Consider the following 21,269-nt stretch of genomic DNA (forward strand, 5'->3'; position numbering starts at 1 on the left):
TACAATGTTATTAGTAATTTTAATAAAATGATTACAATCTTGCCTTCTTCACCCATGTCGATTAGTGAAAATTAGTGAGAATAGAATTTTTTTTAGGGTTTTTAGGGTTTAGAATGTAGAAGCTCCGATACCATGTTACGAATTAATTTTTCGTGGTTTGTATTACTGTAGATCAGCGTATATATACAAAATAAATCGGGCTTATAAGCACATATAACCCAAAGAGCTAACTATACAATACACTACTAAATACACAGCTTAACACACTGACAAAATAACCCATGTAGTTAATCTCTGTAGCACTAATTTAACGAAGTAACCCCCATATATGATGGTTGAGCGCATGTAAGAATATGTGAATATCTATTATATAGTGCATGAAGTTTTCATACGTGAGATAATTAGTATGTATAGAATTGACTTTATAACAGATTTCCGTATACAATAATATTATTAGCATCGTTGTTTGTATTGTAATTTTAGTAATGTAGTAATCCTATTGATGGGAAAGAGTATTCAATGACTACATAAAGATTATGACCACTATATTACTTTTGTTCTAGACCCTCTATTTTGAAGGAGGAGATCTTATACACTCATATGTTTAACTGTGATTTTTTTTTTTTATTATTTATTTATTTAACCCAAAGCAAAATTAATGTAAATAAAACTACTTTTAGCATTAAAAAAACACTAAATCTCCATTTATTCATAACTGCTTCTCCATTGACGAATAGTTCCAACAATAATTACAGCCTTGACATGTGGTCTTGATGAGAAATTTGAATTTAATTTCCATACACAATATATATAACGTTAGGAGTTCGATCGGATCAGATTAGTTATAATCAAATAGCATCAATAAATTATTCATGGTAGTATGGTACTATGATAGCACATAAAATCACAAAAAAGGAAGAAAGGTGAGAGGAGATGAAGATTGATGGAATTTTGGCAGATGTAGTTTTAATTTTGGAGCATCATGAGGATTAGAGAGATTAGAGAGAAAGGAGATATTGCAATTGTTTGATTTTGAGAAAGAGAAACCAATATTTTTACTACATAATTAAAGTAAAAGTTGTTTTAAGGGTCTGTTTCGATTTACTAAAAATAAATTAAATAAATTGAACTGAACTTATTGATATTGAACTGAACTAAACTAAATAGAGCTGAAATGAATTGTTTATGAGAGAAGTAAATTGGGAACTGAAGTGAACTGAGATTAAGCTGAGCAAAATATCCCTAAGTCAACTTAATGAATGACACGGAATTATATTGACAAATGTATGACCATAATTTAATAATTACAATAGCTACAAAATATTGTACCATTGCAAAATTTTCTCCTACTGACGAAAATTTAAGTAAATTTGGAACCGGTCCCTTTATGTGCAAGCCCCACATACCCCTATCAACATTTTTCAAAAGCCTAAGGCTCATTAAAATACAAAAGAAAAAGAAAGCAATAGAATATTATTCGAAATTTTTATAATTTTTGCTTATCAAATTATTTTCATAATATCAAATTTTAATAATATCAAATTATTTTCGTAATTTGTTTTATATAATTTTTGCTTATCAGTAATTAAAGATATTAACGATTTAATTTATGCATTGACAAACGTGACTAAAGAAACGTGTCAACTAAAAAGAAACGGAGGAAGTATATATATTTATTAAAGGAGAATATTTGAAATGAAATGATATAAAAGCAAAAGGAATATAAAATACTACCTCAGTTTTACATTATGTAAAACAAATTACGGAGTAATATTTTTTGAGTTATAAAATTAGATATATGTGGTTTGCTTGAAAAAAAAAAAAGAATTAAAAATTCATGGAAACGTGTGGGAATTCAATTCCTATGTCAACCATTACTTTTTTTTTTTTTTCCTTCCGTTCTTTAATATCTCTTATCTCTCAAGTGTAAACTACAATAAATAGTGCAACGCAAAGCATAATTATAGTGGAGAACCGGAGACATCTTATCAACCAGCATCATATAGTCTCAAATTTTCAACACTCAAGGTTAGTTCTCTTTATCTCGCTTATTATTATTAGTTTGCATATGTTAATTTTATGGCTATTTTTTAAGTAAACATATTTGTATTGCTATTATTGCTAGTTTTATCATCATATCATGTATGTCATACCATTCTCATGTCGTATTATAATAAATCATTAATTAATTTATACCATTTATCTTACTCAAACTAGAGTTGTGACATTTTTAAACCTAGTTTGGGTTAGCTGGCTATGCTCACTCTTTAGAGTGGTCAGGGAAGAAGAGTAAGAGATGACATTTTACCTTTGAGAATTGAAACTTGAACTTCAAGGCTAAAAGGTACAAATAAACCAGTCTAATAGACCGAACTTAGCTTATTATAGTCTAAACAATGATGTATTATTTGTTAGCCATTATTTGTTAGCCATTATTTGCTAGGTCGTCGCCCAGAAGCGACGCGCCATATTGCCCAATTGTGGTGTCAAATAATCAAGGGCTTGGAGTTGGGATCAGGAGGGAGCGTGGGAGAAAAGAATTTAGTTTGCGGATTGGTTCTTGGAATGTGGGGGCCGACCCCACTTTTGGGATTAAGGCTTTGATTGATTGATTGATTGGAAATAGTATTATAAATATTGTTGAATTTATAAACTTTAGTTTTCTGTATACTTTCGTTAATACATAAAATATTAAATATATCAATGATCAAATACAGGCCGATCCATATCAAAATTTAGCGTTGAGAGACATGAACAGACAAATAGAGGTGGAATGTGTAACAAACAAGGAAAATGAGATGCAAAAAGCAGAGGCAAAAGTGATAGAAAAACCAATAATAAGGAACAATTGTCAAGGACATAGAGCTGCGCTGGTTGGAATGAGTAATGAAACCAAGGATATTGGGCTGATGTTTCTCCAGTCTAATGATTGGTATGGAAGTGTGGTTTCTTTTTATCCCTCTGGCATGAGCCCCAAAACTTCAGATAGTTTTGGCCATTTGCCGGACCCTGTTTATGGCTCCAAGGGCGCAGTAGTGTACTATGGCCAGATCAATCAAACAACTCAAGGTGCATGGCTCTTGGCTTGGTCTGCGCCTATTGTTACCGGTGGCCCGGTTCCTCCCAACAACCAGGTAATATATCGGAGTGCTATTCAAAATTATATCGAGATCATAAAGGTATTTTGATCTGAATATTTTAAGTTTAATTTTGTTCTGGTATGCTCTAGTCCGATTACTCCGTATTATTTATAGATATTATTTATGGATGTTTCTATAATAGTCATCTTTAAGATTACTAGACTATAATTACTTTTGATGGGATGATATTATTTATTTATTTTTTGCCGGTCAAACTTAATTAAAAAAAATGGTTTTTTTAATCAATATTTGAAATTTGAAAATATGTACTTTTATAAAAGAAAAATCTTTTTTAATAAGTTTGATTAAAAAAATATATATTAGCAAAAAATAGAGTATAATGATAGTCATTTTAAGGATGACAGTACAATTTTCAATTATTTTTACACTATTAATTTCATCTAATGTGGTCTGATTATGAATGACAATGGGTCGAATTTGTTCTTCAAAATCATTAATTGGAAGCATAAGCTTATTTATGTTTCAGGTATATGTTGAAACTGGCAATAAAAAGGACTTCGACAACATAGATTGGAATGTTATCGAAGAAAAACTGGATAAATCTAGCAAAGTAAGTAACTACACAGACCAAACTACTGGATGCACGGCCTTCGCTGAAATTAACCCAAAGAATGACTCTGCTTTGATTCTTGCAACGTTCAAGATGATCGACCCTCAGCACAAGCCAGCTACTCAGAGAGGGCGTTACTAGCTAGCTAACAAGGACGTCCAATTATCTCTAATAATGTACGCGATTAAATAAAGGTGCTTGTATCGATCACTAACTTCGAATACTACGACACTATGTTTATATTTTGACGCTTGGGTTGTTTCTCTCTTCGAATTTTAAAATTAATGGTGTTGCTCTTGTCAAAAAAAAATAAATTAACGGTGCTTAATTGTGTGGCCGAGATTACTTATATATAAGGGTTATTCAATTCAGGTGTTACTCAGTCGATTGGTTACTTATAGAGATTTTTTTTTTTAGTTTTAGAAACTGTCTTTTATTAGAATTTCTTTCAAGGAAATAAAAAACTTTGCAATTTCACACAATTGAGTGTAAAGTAGATGAGGTTAATTTTTTCAAAAGTCAGGTGACTCCCACGTGAGAGTCAATGCCGGAGCTCCATCATTGACCACCCGAAAAACTCAACCTAGTACCCTATCACAACATAATTAATACAATTTAAAAAGTTTTGTTTCACTAATTTTTACTTTAAGGTCCTTTTAAACAAAATCAAACACTTAAAAGGTCCTTTTACACAAATTTTCCTAGTTTGAAATGCTCTATGATTCCAGCTTATAATCCTATGTGTAACGTAGGTATTTGGAAAACATACTACTATACATGTGTCCGGTGTCTGCAATCGATGTCGTTGTAGTTGAAATTGAAGTTGATTGTTCCATCAAATGTCAGGTTCATTAGAGGGGATTCAATGTATAAGGGAAGGAATGGATTGAATTTAATTGTATTGAGATAGAAGCAAAACATTGTTGGAGGATAAGGCATTATCTCGGCAAATATGCCAAGATGATAACACCACTTTGTTAGGGAATTAGAATTTTCTTTGGAAAGACATTGGAATAAAGAAACAACTTTAATTTGTTAGAGAATAAGAATTTTCTTGAGAAAGATGTTGGAATAGAGAAACGAGTCAAACGACTTTGTTATTAGAATAAGGAGAGACACTAGGTATAACTGAATTGAATTGAAATAAAATGACCCTAAGCAAGGACCTAAGATTGAAAGTAGCGACTTTAAATGGAAATAAGAATTCTATTGGGAAAGGTACTAAGGTGATGCAACTTTGTGAAAAAAAAAAAAAAAAAAAAGTGTTTGTAAGGAAAGTTCATGGATCAACATTTACTTTTGATGCAATGATGAGGGATTAATGTGGTTGGCTTTTGATAGTAGGTAAGTGCTTTTGAAGTCTGTTTACATGATTGATGAAAGAACTCTTCAGTCGAATTAGTTTCCGTTAATCACTACTCCCTCCGTTTTTAAATACTTGCTTCATTTCTTTCTGCGCTGAATTTTAGGAAAAATTGGATAAAGTAATATAATATGGAGATAGTGGGGTAGGGGAAAATATTAAAAATTATATATAAAAAAAAAAAAAACAAAAGTAGTTGAGAGAATGGAGGAGAGAATATGAAATTAATAAAATATTATTTATGTTGGGTTCATTAGGTGAGAGAAATGAATTAAATATTGTAAGTATTTAAAATGGAGCAAGTATTTAAAAACGGCCAAAAACTGAAAAAAGGATTTAAAACGGAGGGAATAATAGCTAATAATTAGCTCCTAGGTCTTTTTTTTTTTAATGCAACACACCTTCTTAGCATGCACTTTAGGGAATAGATTATTAGAATATGTAAACGGACAAATTAATCAAAATAATTTATACACATACTTTTAATAACCCTTCTCTAATCTTGGTGTTAAAATTATTTTGATAAATTATTTCGTTTACCTACTCTAATCAATTTCTAAAAAACGTGTTAAAAAGGTGTATTGCAATTAAAAGAAAACAGAGGAAGTGTTAATTAGTGAAAAGTAATTAAGGGCGGAAAAATAATAAGGTGAAGCAAAAAACTAGTAAGACTGCTTTTTTCAATTAAGATAAAAAGTCAATTACCAAACACTTATTTGTTGTTATTTGACCATGTTAAAAAGCCCAAAATAAGAACCTAATGAAAAAAAAAAAAAAAAAAATCATTGGTCAAAAGCTCAAAACCCCCTTTAATTTCAATTGTGACGAAGCATGATAGAGATTGTTGGAACCCAATGTGTATCACTTGTGAGTGTCCCACATTGGAAAAACAGGAGAGGTGGTTTCACTTTATAAGGTAGAGGAGTAACTCCTACTATTGCCAATTGGTTTTAGTATGGAAGCTCCAAAGCCTTGTTTGTAGACCAAACTCTCCTCCTCCTTAGTCGGGTTGCCCAGACCCATTTCATATTGTTTCGAAATTTAACAGAGATATATATCAATTTTGAACTAGCCAAAAACTATGGGGTTTGAAGTGTGGTTGTAGCATAGGCCTGATTCCCATGTATATAGAGTTTACAATATTAATCCTAATCACGTTAGGAAATCTAATACAATAAGGATACAAAATATACATAAAAAAATCTATCCTAAACTGCAATAAATATTATCATAAATATAATAATTATCACGTTAAAAGACCAAGTCTACCGTAATGAGTTTTTTTTTTCCAGCCTTAATTAATTAATTTTGAAAACATATTGATAAGGTGACTGAATAAATTCACTCTCTTATTACACTAATTTTTGTATGTGGCTGGCCACATGGTGTGGCCAGCACGTATAACGGGCCCATTGCATTATGGCCCAATATATTACGGAGTTCAATAAAAAAAATAACGGGCCCAATTCTTTCTCCGTTATTATAGAATATCAACCGTTTTATTTGAATTCTTTTTTTTTTATTTCTAATTTTCTAAAAAAACCGCCATTATTACTGAGTACAAGTCTTTTCAATCGAACCGCCATTACTACCCATTTTTATTTTCTCTCTCCTAATTTTCTTAGTTTTTTCTTTCTCTTTCATTCTATGTTTGTTATCTCTCTAAATATCTCTTTGTTCTCTCTTCAAATATTCTAAAATTTTCTATATTTTCGCAATTGTTTCAAATGGTGAAATTGAAGATTATTCATCCTAAGGGAAAGAAAGGATCGACTTCTTGTAAAGTCGTCGATGAACCAGGTACTTTGAAATTCTAACTTTTACCTTTTCATGAATTTTGAATTATTTTTTGATTTGTGAATTTTGATTCAATTATTGATCATTCTTTCGTTTTTTTTGTCATCTATTTCCGTTGTTTTGTCCTCTGTTTCAATTGATTTTTCTTAATTTTTCATCCTATGTTTTAATTTTTTTGAAGAGTTACTTGTTTATTTTGTTGTTTTTTAAATGTTACTTGTTTGTTTCTTAGGGTTTTGTTATTATTTTTGCAACTGTTAGGTTTAATTTTTGTTTCGCTGTTTCAAAATCTTTATTTTGTGTTGTTTTGTTTCTATAATGAGTTAATTTAAACCCTTATTTGATTTTAGTAGTTTTAGCGCGCGTTACTTGTTACTATTTTAAGTGTTACTTGTATTTATTTCATTTTTTATTTTGTTGAGTTTAGTGTCTCTTATGTATTATTGATTATGTATATTAGGGCTTGATTGATTGTATTTATTTTACTGATATAATTTATTTGTTGAATCAATAGAGAAAGTGAATGTTACACAGGATGAGTCTAGTGAAGAATCCATGGAGGACGAAACAATTGGAGAAATCGAAGGGGGTAAAGTAATTAAAAAAAGGGCGAGATATATCCTTGATGAAGATGAAATTGAAGAAGATGTTCTTGTTAAAGATTTGAAGTCTTCTAAGGGTTCTGATGATTTGAATAATAAAGATAAGAATAATGTTGATTTGAATGCTGAGATTCTAATGTTGATAATGTGAATGCTGCAAAAGATGTCACTGCTGAGGTGGTTGTTCAATCTCTTGATAATGTTAATATCATGGATGAACATAAACCTGATGTTGATGTTAAACCAAAAGTTCCTAATACACGAGCACGCAGAGGTCGAAAACCTGCTGCAAAATCTAGTCAAGTTGTTGAAGTTGTAAAACTTGAAGAGGGGTATGATTACTTATATATGTATTACTTGTTTTATTGTTATATTGTTAAGGACTTAATTTTGATTATACTAAAATTAAGGATTTAATTTTGATTATACCAGGGGTTTAGATGAAAATTTATATGACAGTACTTGTTAAGCACAAAATTTTGTTAAAGTTTGTAGATGTTACTTGTTTTGGTGTTACTTGTTTGGTATCCTTTGTTATAGATTACTTGTTTGATTAAGGTATGAATGATTACTTGTTATAGATTACTTCTTTTGGTGTTCCTTGTTTGGTATCCTTTGTTATAATAATTTTTTTTTTTTTACTTATTATTGTATTACTTGTTTATGATGTTACTTGTTTATGGTGTTACTTGTTTATGGTTATGGTGTTACTTGATATGTTGTTATTGATATTGTGTTATTGTGTTACTTGTTATGTTGTTTTATGTTGTTCCTTGTTATGGCTTGTTTTGGTGATTAAGTATTTTCTTACACTTTATTTTCTTTTAGGGATGATGAAATTGTTTTACGTAGTAGACCTGCTGGTGTTATGGAATTATTTAAGAAATTAAGTGATGATCAACTTAAAGCTGTAAAAGCTATTGGTTTTGGGAGTTTACAATTCATTAAGTTGAATTACTTTCCAACAGAAATGGTACGTTGGCTCTGCAGTTCATTTGATTCTGAGAATTGCAAGTTTGATTTACCTTCTGGGAAAAGTTTTCAGCTAACAGCAGCTGATGTTCATGATGTTTTTATGATTCCTATGGGAGCAACTTCTGTTCCTCTTTCATTGAAAAGGAAGAATTCTGATTTGAAGACAAATTGGAGGAAATTATATGGAACAAAGTCTTTAGATATATCAGTTCCTCTCTTGTGGAATAAGATGATAAATGATGAGGAGATGCTAAAAGGCAATGATGAGTTTAAAAAATGCTTTGTTATGTATGTAATGGTGACATTACTTGCTCCAACATCTAATCGATCAGCTGACTTCAAATTGGTTTTAGCTTTGGAGGATGTTAAGCTTATCAAAAACTTCTACTGGTGTCAGTATGTTTTAGATGATTTGTGTGATAAGTTGGCTAGTTGTTCTCGTACACAAAAATATGTGCCTGGATGCATTCTGTTGCTTCAGATATGTTATTTTCATAGGATTCAAGTGGAAGGGTTTTCTGTTGATAAGTCATTGCCTTTGATCAAGCATTGGGATGATGACACTTTTAAAGATAGGTTGGCGAAGGAAATGGGACATTATGGTAATGGAAGTTTAGATGAGGATACATTTCCTGTGACTGATGTTGGTATTGCTGATGAGTCAGCAAAGATGGATTTGAAGAAAAGAAAGACTGTGGTTTCTTCTGTTGCTAAGAAGAAAGATGAGAAAACAGAAAAAAAGAAGGGAAAAAAGAAAGAGACTGTTGTTAGTGTAGACAAAAAAGTGGACAAAAAAAAAGAAGAAAAAGAAGATAAGAAAAAGAGTCTTAGTCAGAAAAAGAAGAAAGAAGAAAAAAAGGAAGAGAATAAAAAAGAAGTGAAGGGAAAAAGTGCAGAAGTTGTACCTTCAAAAAAGAAAAATGTAGAAAAAAAGGGAACAAAAAAATAGTAGAGATAGAGGAAAAGGAAGAACAAAAGGAACATCAAAAACAAAAAAAGAGAAAGCGTTTCTTAAAGAAGGCTGGTTTTTATATTGATCATGATAAGGAACAAATGGATGATTCAAATATGATTGAGAAAATTTTTGAGAAATATAAACCTTCTGATGGGGCAGAGGATGAAAATGAGGCTGATAATGCATCGAAGAGAATACGTTTCACTTCAAAGGCTAATGACTCTGAAATTGAAAAAATAATTGAGAAATATAAGGTTTCAGAAGATGTTCAAGATGATCGATCTGTAGATAATGAAGTTGTTGGTGGAGTTAATTCAGAAGTGAGAGGTGATATTGGTCAAACTCTTGATATTGCTAGTTGTTCTCGTCTGGTAACATATCAAGTTCCAGACAAATGAAGAAATTTGTCAAATTGCAAAAAATGTGAGTTTTTTTTTTATTTTTACTTAAATATATATATTTTTTTTATTTTGGCGTTACTTGTTATAAGTTATTTGTTAATTTATTTTTTTATTTTGGTGTTACTTGTATTATGGAGTTACTTGTTTTTGGAGTTACTTGTTTCTGGAGTTACTTGTTTTTGGAGTTACTTGTTAAAAATTACTTGTTTTGTGTGGTACATGTTTTGGGGGTTACTTGTTTTTGGATTTACTTGTTAAGAGTTACTTGTTTTGGGGGTTACTTGTTTTTGGATTTACTTGTTTTGGGGGTTACTTGTTTTTGAAGTTACTTGTTAAGAGTTACTTGTTTTTTGGGTTACTTGGTTTTTGGGGTTACTTGTTTTTAGGGATTATTTGTTTTGGGTGTAACTTGTTTATTGGGATTACTTGTTTTGGGGGTAACTTGTTTTGTCGAGGGATTAATTTTTAAGAGTTACTTGTTTTGTGGAGGGGTTACTTGTTTTTTGTAGTTACTTGTTTTTTGGGTTTACTTGTTTTTTGGGTTTACTTGTTTTGTGGGTTACTTGTTTTTTGGAGTTTCTAGTTTTTTGGGATTACTTGTTTTTGGGGTTACTTGTTTTGGGTTACTTGTTAAGAGTTACTTGTTTTGTGGGGGGGGGGGGGGGGGTTACTTGTTTTGTGAAGTTACTTGTTTTGTGGATTACTTTTTATGAGTTACTTATTACGACTTACTTGTTTTAATTTCAGATAAACAATTAATTGGTGATAAAAATATTAGTATTTTTGATTAAAATATATTTATTTCAAACAATCTTAATAAAAAAAATATACATTAGTATCATATTATGCTTCAGTAGGAAGCATATTTATTAGACATAATCTTATAAATAAATTTATACATTGGAACCATTTTGTGCATCGGTAGGAAGCCTTTCAATACCATCAGCATTAAAAACTCTAATATAAATGGTATTATTATCATGGTAAATATCAAGTCTGTCTCCAGGAACAATGTTGTTAGTAGTCATGAAGCTTTCCCATTCACGATCAATTAAAACACCACTACACGCTCTTGTATCTTCTTCTACGCTTATCACTCTAATTTCCCAAAATCTGCCTTGTCTACCATTATTACCGCCGTAGACTCTAACATGATTTCTGAATTTTAAAAGAAAAGTTCTCCATTCTGCAGGAAGTGGCTGAAATATAATAATAAAAAAAAGGAAATTATTAAAATTTTAGTAAAACATAAAACAAATGTATAAATTTAAAACTTAATGTATAATATATTTACCAGACTATTCCGATGAATTGATCTGACTTTAACAGAACATTTTTCTTTATTTGCGTAGAAATCAGCCATTTTCCTTATTTACTAAGAATATTGTATTGTAGAAGAATAATATTCAACCTTATATAGAAATAATATAGGTTGTTAGGTTGTTAAATTTAAATCTTTTAATAGAAAACCTTGGTTTAAAAATAGAAAACATTTATTTTTAAACAGCCTTTATATAGAAAATGCTATGTATGAACAACATTATTAATCTGTAATTTAGTCAGATTATTTGGAAGAAATTATCATTTTAATCAGGTTTTTTTTTTTACTTTTTGATCATGTAATTAATTCTTTTGAACAAAATTATTAATCTGTAATTTAGTCAGATTACCTATGAAGAAATAATTATTGTAGTCAGGTTTTTTTTTTACTTTTTGATCATGTAATTAATTCATTTTTTTAAATTTGTATGACTTTTTGATGAGGGAATAAATTAGTTTTTCAATTTTATTGAACTTTTCCAAGACTTTTTCAACTTTACTTTTTTAGGGGTTACTTAATGTTGATTGACTTGTTATGGGTTTATTTATTTTTGATTACTTGTTTTGTTTTTATGGTTACTTGTTTTGTTTTTCTGAATTACTTGTTATGATTTATTTGATATATTTTGGTTTTGGTTTGGTTCTACTAGTTATGAGTTACTTGTTGTGAGTTACTTGTTATGAGTTACTTGTATTACTTTTTATCAATTATTTGTTATGAGTTACTTGTATTACTTGTTATGAGTTATTGTTATGAGTTATTGTTATGAGTTACTTGTATTTATTTATTGTTTTGAATTCATGAGTTACTTGTATTAGTTGTCATAAGTTACTTGTTATGAGTTATTTCTCGTTATAAGTTACTTGTATTTATTACCTGTTTTGAATTATTTTATTTTTTTTACTTGTTTTCCTGTTACTTGTTTGGTGATCCTTGTATGGTTTATTTGTTATGAATTACTTGTTTCTGTATTAATTTGTTAAAGTGATTTATGTGTAGGATGTGGAAAAGAATTATATGTTGATGCAGAGAGACATGAAATTGATGTCTTATCAATTTGAGCTGTATATTGAATCAATGAAGCGGCAATGGAAACCTGTTGAAGTGCCTGTTCAACAACTTGAAAAGGATAAATCTCCTATGTTGTCACAATTAGATCCAATATACAATGATCATTCTTTCTGGGATCAAATTGATAAGATTGTGAAACAGAATATTGAAATGAAGAAAGTTGTGGATGAAATGCCTTCATTTAATCTCTTTTCTTGTACTGATCCTGGAAATGGATCAGTTGCAAATCAGTTATCTCTTGGTGGTTTTCAGACCATTATTCATAATGTTAATATTCAGTCAGTTTCAACTGAAGAAGATCCTATGATTGATGATTTCCTTGGTGCTTCTCGTGCAAGAAAAGTTGTTGAAGATATTGTTCAATCTATTAATTTAGATGAAAATAATGATAATGCTTCCACATATGATAAACAAGAAGAAACTTTTGCTGCTGATGTAGGAACATCTTCTGCTGATGTAAAATTTAGAGTTCTTTCAGAGGTTTTTGAATTATCATCTGCTTCTGCTGAAAAAAAATCTGTTCTTGCCAAGGTTCAAGTTGGTGAACCTTCAGATTTTCAAGCTGCTTTTGATATTGGAGCTCCTGTTAATTCTGCTTCAAATGCGAAAGTAGTTGCACAGTCGGAGGTTGCTTCTGATCTTGGAGGTCCTATTGCTGATTGTACTTCTGATGATGTAGCTCCTGTTAATTCTGATGTAGCTCCAGTTAATTCTGATTCAAATTCGAAAGCTATTGTTGTGTATAGTCCTGTGATCTCAACTCAGGATTTGGCAACTAGCCAAGGTAATTTTGAAGTTAAATCAAGCCAAGACAATGTCCAAGTTTCAGGAACTCAAGACATTTTTCAAAGTTTAGAAACTCTGGCTACCATTTCTAGTCAAGAATTAGCTCATACTGAGATAAATCCTACTGAAATAATTTTGCCAAGTCAGGGATTCAAACCTTCAAACACAGAAAATATTTTGGATGAAGGAGTTATTGACATTTCATCTCAGGATAATATCCTTCAAAATGTTGAAGTTCTTGAAGAAGTTGTTCAACTTTCAACTCAACAATGGCTTGATGAACTTAGAGAATTACAGAGAAATGATATTCTTGTTGCAGACAGAGAGTTATCTAAAAAGGATGGTACTTTTTCTCAACAGCCTGTTGATCCCTCATTCAAACAGCCTGTTGATTCCTCATCCAAACAAGTTGTTGAAACTTTGAAAAAGGCATCTTATTCTAAAAAGAAGACCTCTCAAAAAAAGAATTCTGAGAAAAAGATCTCTCAAAAAAAGGATCCTACTCAGGTAAAAGGAAAAAAGAGAGAAAGAAAAGAAGTGTTAACATCATTTGTGGCTGGTTGCACTCCTGAAGAATCTTATCAGATTCTTAGGAAAAAATAGGATGATGCTGGGATGCCTGATGGTGAGGAGAACATAAATTCTGATGATACTGCTGTACAGTCTGCTGAATTACTTAGTTGTGATATTAACTGTGTTGCATATGGTGGTTATAAATTACAGTTAATCTCAAAATTTATGAGGCTTAACTGCAAGAGAGTATCAAGAATGAGGAGTTTACGGCTGATGGTTGCTGATTACTGTTTTCTTCAGAAATATTCAGAAGTTTCTGATTCGTAAGTTTATGTATTTATTATTATTTATATAAGTGTTACTTGTAAATTGTTACTTTTTATTTATGTTCCTTGTATATTTATTTTTATGTGTTACTTGTTACTTTTTAACATTTATTTTTATGTGTTACTTGTTACTTTTTAACATATGTTTAGTTTGCTGGTTAAATGGTGTGTCTTGGTTTGTTGTTGAATGGAGTTACTTGTTCATATTTGTTTCTTTTTTTTTATTGAGTTACTTATTTATATTTATTACTTTATTTGTTTTAGAAGTTATTTGTTTTAATAGTTATGAATCTTATATATATGTTACTTTTTATATTGTTACTTGTTTCATTAATGGTGTTACTTGTCTTATTCTTGAGTTGATTAAGTTGTTTATTTGTTTATATTTGTTTTTTTTTTGTTGTGTTACCTATTTTGTGCTACTTGTTTATTATTTTATGTATGTTTCTTTTTTTTTTGTTGTGTTACCTATTTTGTGTTACTTTTTTATTATTTTATGTTACTTGTTTATTATATGTTATTACCTGTGTAAGTAGTTACTTGTTTTTTATGATTTAATTTTATGTCCTCTATTGTTTATTTATGTTACTTATTGTTTGAATTTTTTTTTTATTATGCTTAAACAGGGAACTCCTTGTTTATTTTAATGAGTTCTACAGTTTGCCTCGTGAAAAATTTTTAACATTGTTTCCGAAGGAAATGATATCAAGCAGAATTTTGGATTGTTTTTTTATCCTGCTGAATTATGTTGAGGTTAAAAAAAAAATGATGAAAATCCAAGACTCTTTTTTGGTGGTGAATATATGGTAATTTATTACTACTGTTTTTTAATTTTCAATAATTAATTATTTTGGTTTCTATTAATATTGGTTATACAATTTTTTTTATATTTATTCTACAGTGGCCTCTTTTGTGCTGTTTATATAATGGAGAAGGCTGCATATATGAGAAAGAAGTATTTGGAGCATGGGATATGTGGATTGAGTCTGTCAACTGTTGTGAATTATTTGATGCCGTGTTGGTATGTGTGTTCTTCACTATGTTATTATTTCTATTTCTTAAAGTATTTTTTTATAGGGTTACTTGATAATAAAAACTGATACTTTTTTAATTTTTTTTATAGATATTCATACCCATTTATTATGGAAATCACTACTCTACTGTTGTCATAAATTTCATCACTGAAACTGTTGACTATCTGGATAATCGAACTTATTCTATGCAAGTGGAAGTTGATGATAATGTCAAATCAAAAAAAGAAGATGTTTCAAAAAAAGGGAAAGCTACAAAAAAATTCAAAATTTCAACAAATTTTGATGAATTTCACACAGAGTATTACACTCTCACTTGGTACATAGTAAGTATACAATATTTGATTGTTTTTAAAATATTTGATTGTTTTTAAATTATATTGGTTACTTATATTCTGTACTCAGTTAATTAAAATTTTTGTTATATGTTACATGTTTTGTTTTGCTGTTACAAGATCTTATGGTTTCCTCCTTTTTTGTGCTGTTAATTGGTTTACTTGTTTCATTAGTTTACTTATATTGTTTATTTGTTTTGTTATAAAAAGTATAATTTGATGAGTTACTTGTTTTGAGTTACTTTTTAAAAGTTACTTGTTAGAGTTACTTATTATGAGTTACTTGTTATATAATTTGGTTTGGTTTGCTTTTACTATTTATGAGTTACTTGTTATGATTTACTTGTTATGAGTTACTTTTTATATATTACTTGTTATGAGTTACTTGTATTACTTGTTTTGAGTTACTTGTATTACTTGTTTTGAGTTACTTGTTTTGAGTTACTTGTATTACTTGTTTTGAGTTACTTGTATTACTTGTTATGAATTCATGAGTTACTTGTTATAAGTTACTTGTATTTATTACTTGTTTTGAATTGTTATGAGTTACTTGTTATGGGTTACTTGTTTTGAGTTACTTGTATTACTTGTCATGAGTTACTTGTTATGGGTTTGTATTTATTACTTGTTTTGAATTGTTATGAGTTACTTGTTATGTGTTACTTGTTTTGAGTTACTTGTATTACTTGTCATGAGTTACTTGTTATGGGTTACTTGTTATGAGTTACTTGTATTACTTGTTATGAATTCATGAGTTACTTGTTATAAGTTACTTGTTTCTATTACTTGTTTTTAATTGTTATGAGTTACTTGTTATGGGTTACTTGTTATGAGTTACTTGTATTACTTGTTAAGAGTTACTTGTTATGAGTTACTTGTTTTAATTACTTGTATTACTTGTTATGAGTTACTTGTTATGAGTTACTTGTTTTAATTACTTGTATTACTTTTCATGAGTTACTTGTTTTAATTACTTGTATTACTTTTCATGAGTTACTTATGATGAGTTACTTGTATTACTTGTCATGAGTTACTTGTTATGAATTACTTGTATTACTTGTCATGAGTTACTTGATTTGAGTTACTTGTATTACTTGTCATGAGTTACTTGTTATGAGTTACTTGTTTTAGTTACTTGTATTACTTGTCATGAGTTACTTGTTTTTATTAATTGTTTTGAATTTATGAGTTACTTGTTAAAAGTTACTTGTATTTATTACTTGTTTTGAATTGTTTTGAGTTGGTTGTTATGAGTTACTTGTATTACTTGTCATCAATTACTTTTTATTCAGTGACTTATTTATTAATTGTGAATAACTAGAGTTACTTGTAACTGATAATGTTTTTTTTATTATTGTTTCAGAGAATGTATATGTCAAAATATTTGGTTCTAAAAGGCCATGATAATGGAGAATCTGTCAAAGATTTTAACATTCGTATGATTCCGCTTGATTCTCAAAAGTGTGCTGTGGAGACATATGATTGTGGAGTATTTTGTTTGTATCATAGTGCAACATATGAAGGGAAAGCCTTTAGATGTAAAAGTTTGACTGAGGTATTATATTTATATTTTTGTTTTCATTTTATTTTTATTGTTATTTTTATGTTACTTAATATTGTTTTTTAATATATATTATTTTATAGGCACTAGAAAGACGGCGTTTTAGGGCAGAAATATGTGCCTCTCTTGTATTGTGTAACTTGAATTTAAGAAGAGAAGAAGTTTTGTCAAATGTGAATGCTTTTGGTGAGAAGAATGAAGAGATTTATGCTGAAGTCATACTTAATGAAAAAATAGAAAAGGCAAAAAATATGGTTGAGCAGGCAAAAAAAGCTAAGAAGGCTAGTTTGTCAAAAAGCAAAAAAAGAAGTTTAGGGATGAAGAAAAAGAGTAACCAAGGAAAAAAATTATTTTCTGAAGCAGAACAAGATCAAGTAACTGATAAAGAAAAGGCAATTAGGGAAGAAGAAGAATTTTTGATTGCTGCAACTATTGCTGCAGAGAAAATGGCAGAAGAGGCTAAGAAAAAGAAGATAGCTGATTCTTCTAAGCAGGCTTCTCAAAGGCGTTCTTCAAGGAATAAGTAAGGAATTTAATAAATAAATTCAATTAGGAAAATTTAGTAAAGTTTGTATGAATTTTTATATGAATTTGGTTTCTGTTTGGTTACTGGTGTGAATTTTAAGTTTGATGTATAATATTATTAAACTTACTTGAATGAAATGTGTTACTTGTATGATATAAGTTAGTTTAATGACTTAGATTGTTACTTGTATTTATTAGATTACTTGTTATATGTAATATAAATAATAGGTAGTTACTTGAATTGTTAATAGTTTGGTTATTTGTATGACTTTGATTACTTGGTCACTTAGGATAGTTACTTTTAACCTAATAAAAGGGTTACTTATATGAATAAAAGAAGAATTAAGAGGGTTACTTGTTACAAATGAAAAATAGCAGGGTTACTTGTTATACATATGATACATACTACAAGTGTTACTTATATGGATAATAGGAGGGTTACTTGTTATAAATAAAAAATAGTAGGGTTACTTGTTGTAAGTATCAAGCAATAATATAAAATGTCTATAAGTATCAGACAATAATATAAAATGTCTATAAGTATCAGACAATAATATAAAATGTCTATTAGGCAATAATATAAAATGTTTATAAGTATCAGACAATTATATAGAGTATCTAACAATAATATAAAATGTCTATAATATAAAAATTTAAAATATTACACTAAAATAACTTTGGGTTGTGAACTGGAGTTATTGTTCCAAATTCTCTGGTATTTGCTTTTGCTTGCATTGCCTTTGTTTTTTTTGCTTTTGGTTGTTTGCCTTTTTCAAAGTGCCCTTTTATTCTTTTGCTTCTTCCTTTTGTGTTTGCTTTTTCTGGATCCATGACTGCAGGGATATCTTCTTTATTTTGCTCATCTGGGGAAGTCTCATGATGATCAGTTGAAGTATTTTGTGGAGCACTTGTAGCTTCTTGTTGATCAGATAAATTTTCTTTCTCTTTGCTTTTTTCCAATTCCTTTATAAATTCATCTGCCTTGTCTTGAATTATTTTGAAATGTGCTTCTACCAAGTTCCTTGTCTCTTTGTACTCTTGACATTTGATTAGTAGGTTGTAGCTTTTTCTTGCCATTGTATGACGCCAAGGCATTAATCTGTCTGTTTGAGATCCATTTTCTGCAACATCTTCATCTTTTTTTTTCCAGACATGTGCTTTTGCAATTTTAGTCCATCTTGGTGAAATATATAAGAGAGGAATCCTTGTTACATTATGATGATGCAAGATCTTTATACAATGATAACACAGCCAACCAAGTTCTTCAAAATTCTTGCATGAACATGCTATTTTATTTTCAGCTGCATTATATGTAACCTTCTGCCTGCTACTATCATCATACTCAATTTGTACCTGATAAAAGTAAAAATCTCCCACCGTAGCATGAAGATAGGTTATGCATCCAATTGAGTACATAAATTCAGTTTCAAAATATCTGAAAATGGTTTGAGTATATATCTCTGAAGCATGTTTAAGTGGACCAATAAAAGGAATACTAGAAGTTGGGTTGGAGTTTGAACATTTAAAATCTGCATCTGACTCATTCTTTCTCCATCTCTTCACTGTTTGATTGAATATTTTGAAGAAATCTGTCAAACTTGTGTTTTTGTTGGCCTTAAACCTAACTGCATTATTTGCACTTTCGCTTCTTTGTGATGATAATATACCAGCAAAAAAAAAGTCTTTGCTTAATGCAGTACACCATTTTTCTCTCAGTCCATACAACCTTTTGAACCATTTATTGTTTTCAAGTTTGTATTTGGCAATCATTCCTTCCCAGCATGTCTGTAATTTCATGAATTTCTAGTTAATTAAAGGTTACATATAATGGTTAAATGTATTAAGATATTAATGGTTACTTGTATTTACATGTTGTTATTATATGTGTTACTTGTTAATATATAATATTAGTTTTTTTAATATAAAGAGGTTACTTGTAAAATAGAGATTACTTGTTAATATAAAGAGTTACTTGTAAAATATGTCTTATTTGTTTTTATAAAGAGTTTACTTGTTAATATAAGGAGGTTACTTGTTAATATAAAGAAATTACTTATTTATATAAACAGGTTACTTGTAAAATATGTGTTACTTGTTTATATAAAGAGGTTACTTGTTGATATTAAGAGGTTACTGTAAAATATGTGTTACTTGTTTTTATGAAGAGTTTACTTGTTTTATAAAGAGGTTACTTGTTTATTATGTGTTACTTGTAAAATAGAGATTACTTGTTAATATAAAGCAGTTACTTGTAAAATATGTCTTACTTATCTTTATAAAGAGTTTACTTGTTAATATAAAAAGGTTACTTGTTAATATAAAGAAATTACTTATTTATATAAACAGGTTACTTGTAAAATATGTGTTACTTGTTTATAAAATGGGGTTACTTGTTGATATATAGAAGTTACTTGTAAAATATGTGTTACTTGTTTATATGAATAGTTTACTTGTTTATATGAAGAGGTTACTTGTTAATATAAGAATGTTACTTGTTCATATAAAGAGTTTACCTATTCATATAAAGAGGTTATTAGTATCATATTTGTTACTTGTTAATTTAAAAAATTACTTGTATTAGAAAGATATTTATAGGGGTTACCTGAAATTCATCTTCTGTCACACAACCAGAGAGACATTTGTTGAATGCATCTTTGAATGATGTATCTCTTTTTAATGCTACAAATCTTGATACAGCATTCTTTATTAGATGCCAAATACATAATCTGTGTCTTGAGTGAGAAAAAATCTACAAGAGTGAAATAAATTATTATTGTATCTTATAATTCAAGAAATAATTTTATTGAAATTATAGTTTAGTTCAGAGATTACCTTTTCAATCGCTTTAGACATTGCCAAGTCTTGATCTGTGAATATTGAAGCAGGTTCACTACCACCCATTGATTTTTTAAAAGTGTCTAAAACCCATTCAAATGTTTCAATTTTCTCATCAGCTATAAAAGCACAGCCAAACATTATATTTAACCAATGATTATTGACACCAACAATAGGAGCACAAATGAGATTGTATTTGTTTGTTCTATATGTGGTATCAAACACTACAACATCTCCATAAATCTGAAAATCTTCTTTCATTTCAGAATCTCTCCAAAAGATAGCATTCAGTTTGTTTTCATTTTCACCTCCTCCTAACTTAAACCTGAAAAAGAAATTTTAAGAACTACTATCAATATTAATATACAATAGTTACTGATAATTAAAAGTGTAGTTACTTGTTACTTTTATAATTTACCTGAAAAAGAAATCTTCATCTTCTGCTTGTCTTTTATATAATCTATCTATCACAGTTTGTGCATCACCTCCTTGAATTTCTTTCATCTTCTTCCTTGAAATGTAATTGTAGTGATCTGTCATAGTGTGACCTACAAGTTCTTCTCCACCAGCTTCATTACTTATTAATCTAAATGCATCAGCTGTTCTTAATCCACTATCTGCCATTAAATTAATGACTTTTGCCTTGTCTACTGTTATCTTTCTTTCTGATCTATGTAAATGCTGCCATACACTTCTTGTCAACTCATGGTTATGTGCTATAACATGTTGTTCAACTACAAACATTCCTTCATTGTTTTTTTTTTGCTCTAATGAATGCATTGCAGCCAGTTCTTGTTTCAGGGACTTGATGTGTTCTTTGTTTCTTGTTTTCCTTTGGAGCAGGGGGTGTTTTTTTTAACTTTTTTAATACATCTGAATCCTTGTTTAGAACAAACAAAATCCTTTCCTTTGATTTCTCTGTGTTGTCCTTGTGTGTATCTTGTTGTTGAATGTCTTATACTAAATCCTACAACCATAGCATGAAGCCTATATTGTTCATATATTTCATTCAAAGTTGATGTTGTAAAACCTAATAGACTTCCTGCATAATCTTCTATTTGTACTTCTGCTTGATTAGCACTTTCTTCTGTCAATGTACTATGACTCATATCTGTAGTACTTGTATTGACTTCTGCAAATTATAAATTAAAGTTAGAATTA

The 21,269-nt window shown here is 29.4% G+C and overlaps 3 protein-coding genes across 4 annotated transcripts; 2 read left to right on the plus strand and 1 right to left on the minus strand.

The window, feature by feature from the left end:
* Positions 1–1,809: 1,809 nt before the first annotated feature.
* Positions 1,810–12,436, plus strand: LOC145631403 (uncharacterized). 2 transcript variants are annotated; one of them, XR_014112388.1, is made up of 6 exons: positions 1,810–2,028; positions 2,718–3,134; positions 3,628–6,874; positions 7,386–7,805; positions 8,302–9,826; positions 12,125–12,436. XR_014112388.1 is itself a non-coding variant. In XM_081683473.1 (5 exons), exons 4-5 carry the CDS (start codon positions 7,684–7,686, stop codon positions 9,395–9,397), a joined length of 1,218 nt encoding a protein of 405 aa, XP_081539599.1. In that variant the 5' UTR covers positions 1,810–2,028; positions 2,718–3,134; positions 3,628–6,874; positions 7,386–7,683; the 3' UTR covers positions 9,398–10,231. The 2 variants fall into 2 exon arrangements, 1 of the variants encoding a protein (XP_081539599.1); XM_081683473.1 differs by lacking the exon at positions 12,125–12,436 and having other exon boundaries at positions 8,302–10,231.
* On the plus strand, positions 2,751–3,852 carry LOC145631272 (jasmonate-induced protein homolog). Its single transcript, XM_081683358.1, has 2 exons — positions 2,751–3,134; positions 3,628–3,852. Exons 1-2 carry the CDS (start codon positions 2,751–2,753, stop codon positions 3,850–3,852), a joined length of 609 nt encoding a protein of 202 aa, XP_081539484.1.
* A 5,503-nt stretch (positions 12,437–17,939) lies between the features above and the next one.
* On the minus strand, positions 17,940–20,732 carry LOC145629951 (protein FAR1-RELATED SEQUENCE 5-like). Its single transcript, XM_081682191.1, has 5 exons — positions 20,527–20,732; positions 20,106–20,433; positions 19,876–20,022; positions 18,182–19,058; positions 17,940–18,136 (listed from the first exon to the last, which is right to left on the minus strand). Exons 1-5 carry the CDS (start codon positions 20,730–20,732, stop codon positions 17,940–17,942), a joined length of 1,755 nt encoding a protein of 584 aa, XP_081538317.1.
* Between the last annotated feature and the right edge of the window lie 537 nt (positions 20,733–21,269).

Source organism: Chenopodium album, chromosome 5 (genome assembly GCF_948465745.1).
Source record: "Chenopodium album chromosome 5, dcCheAlbu1.1, whole genome shotgun sequence".
NCBI classification, from domain to species: Eukaryota; Viridiplantae; Streptophyta; class Magnoliopsida; order Caryophyllales; family Amaranthaceae; genus Chenopodium; species Chenopodium album.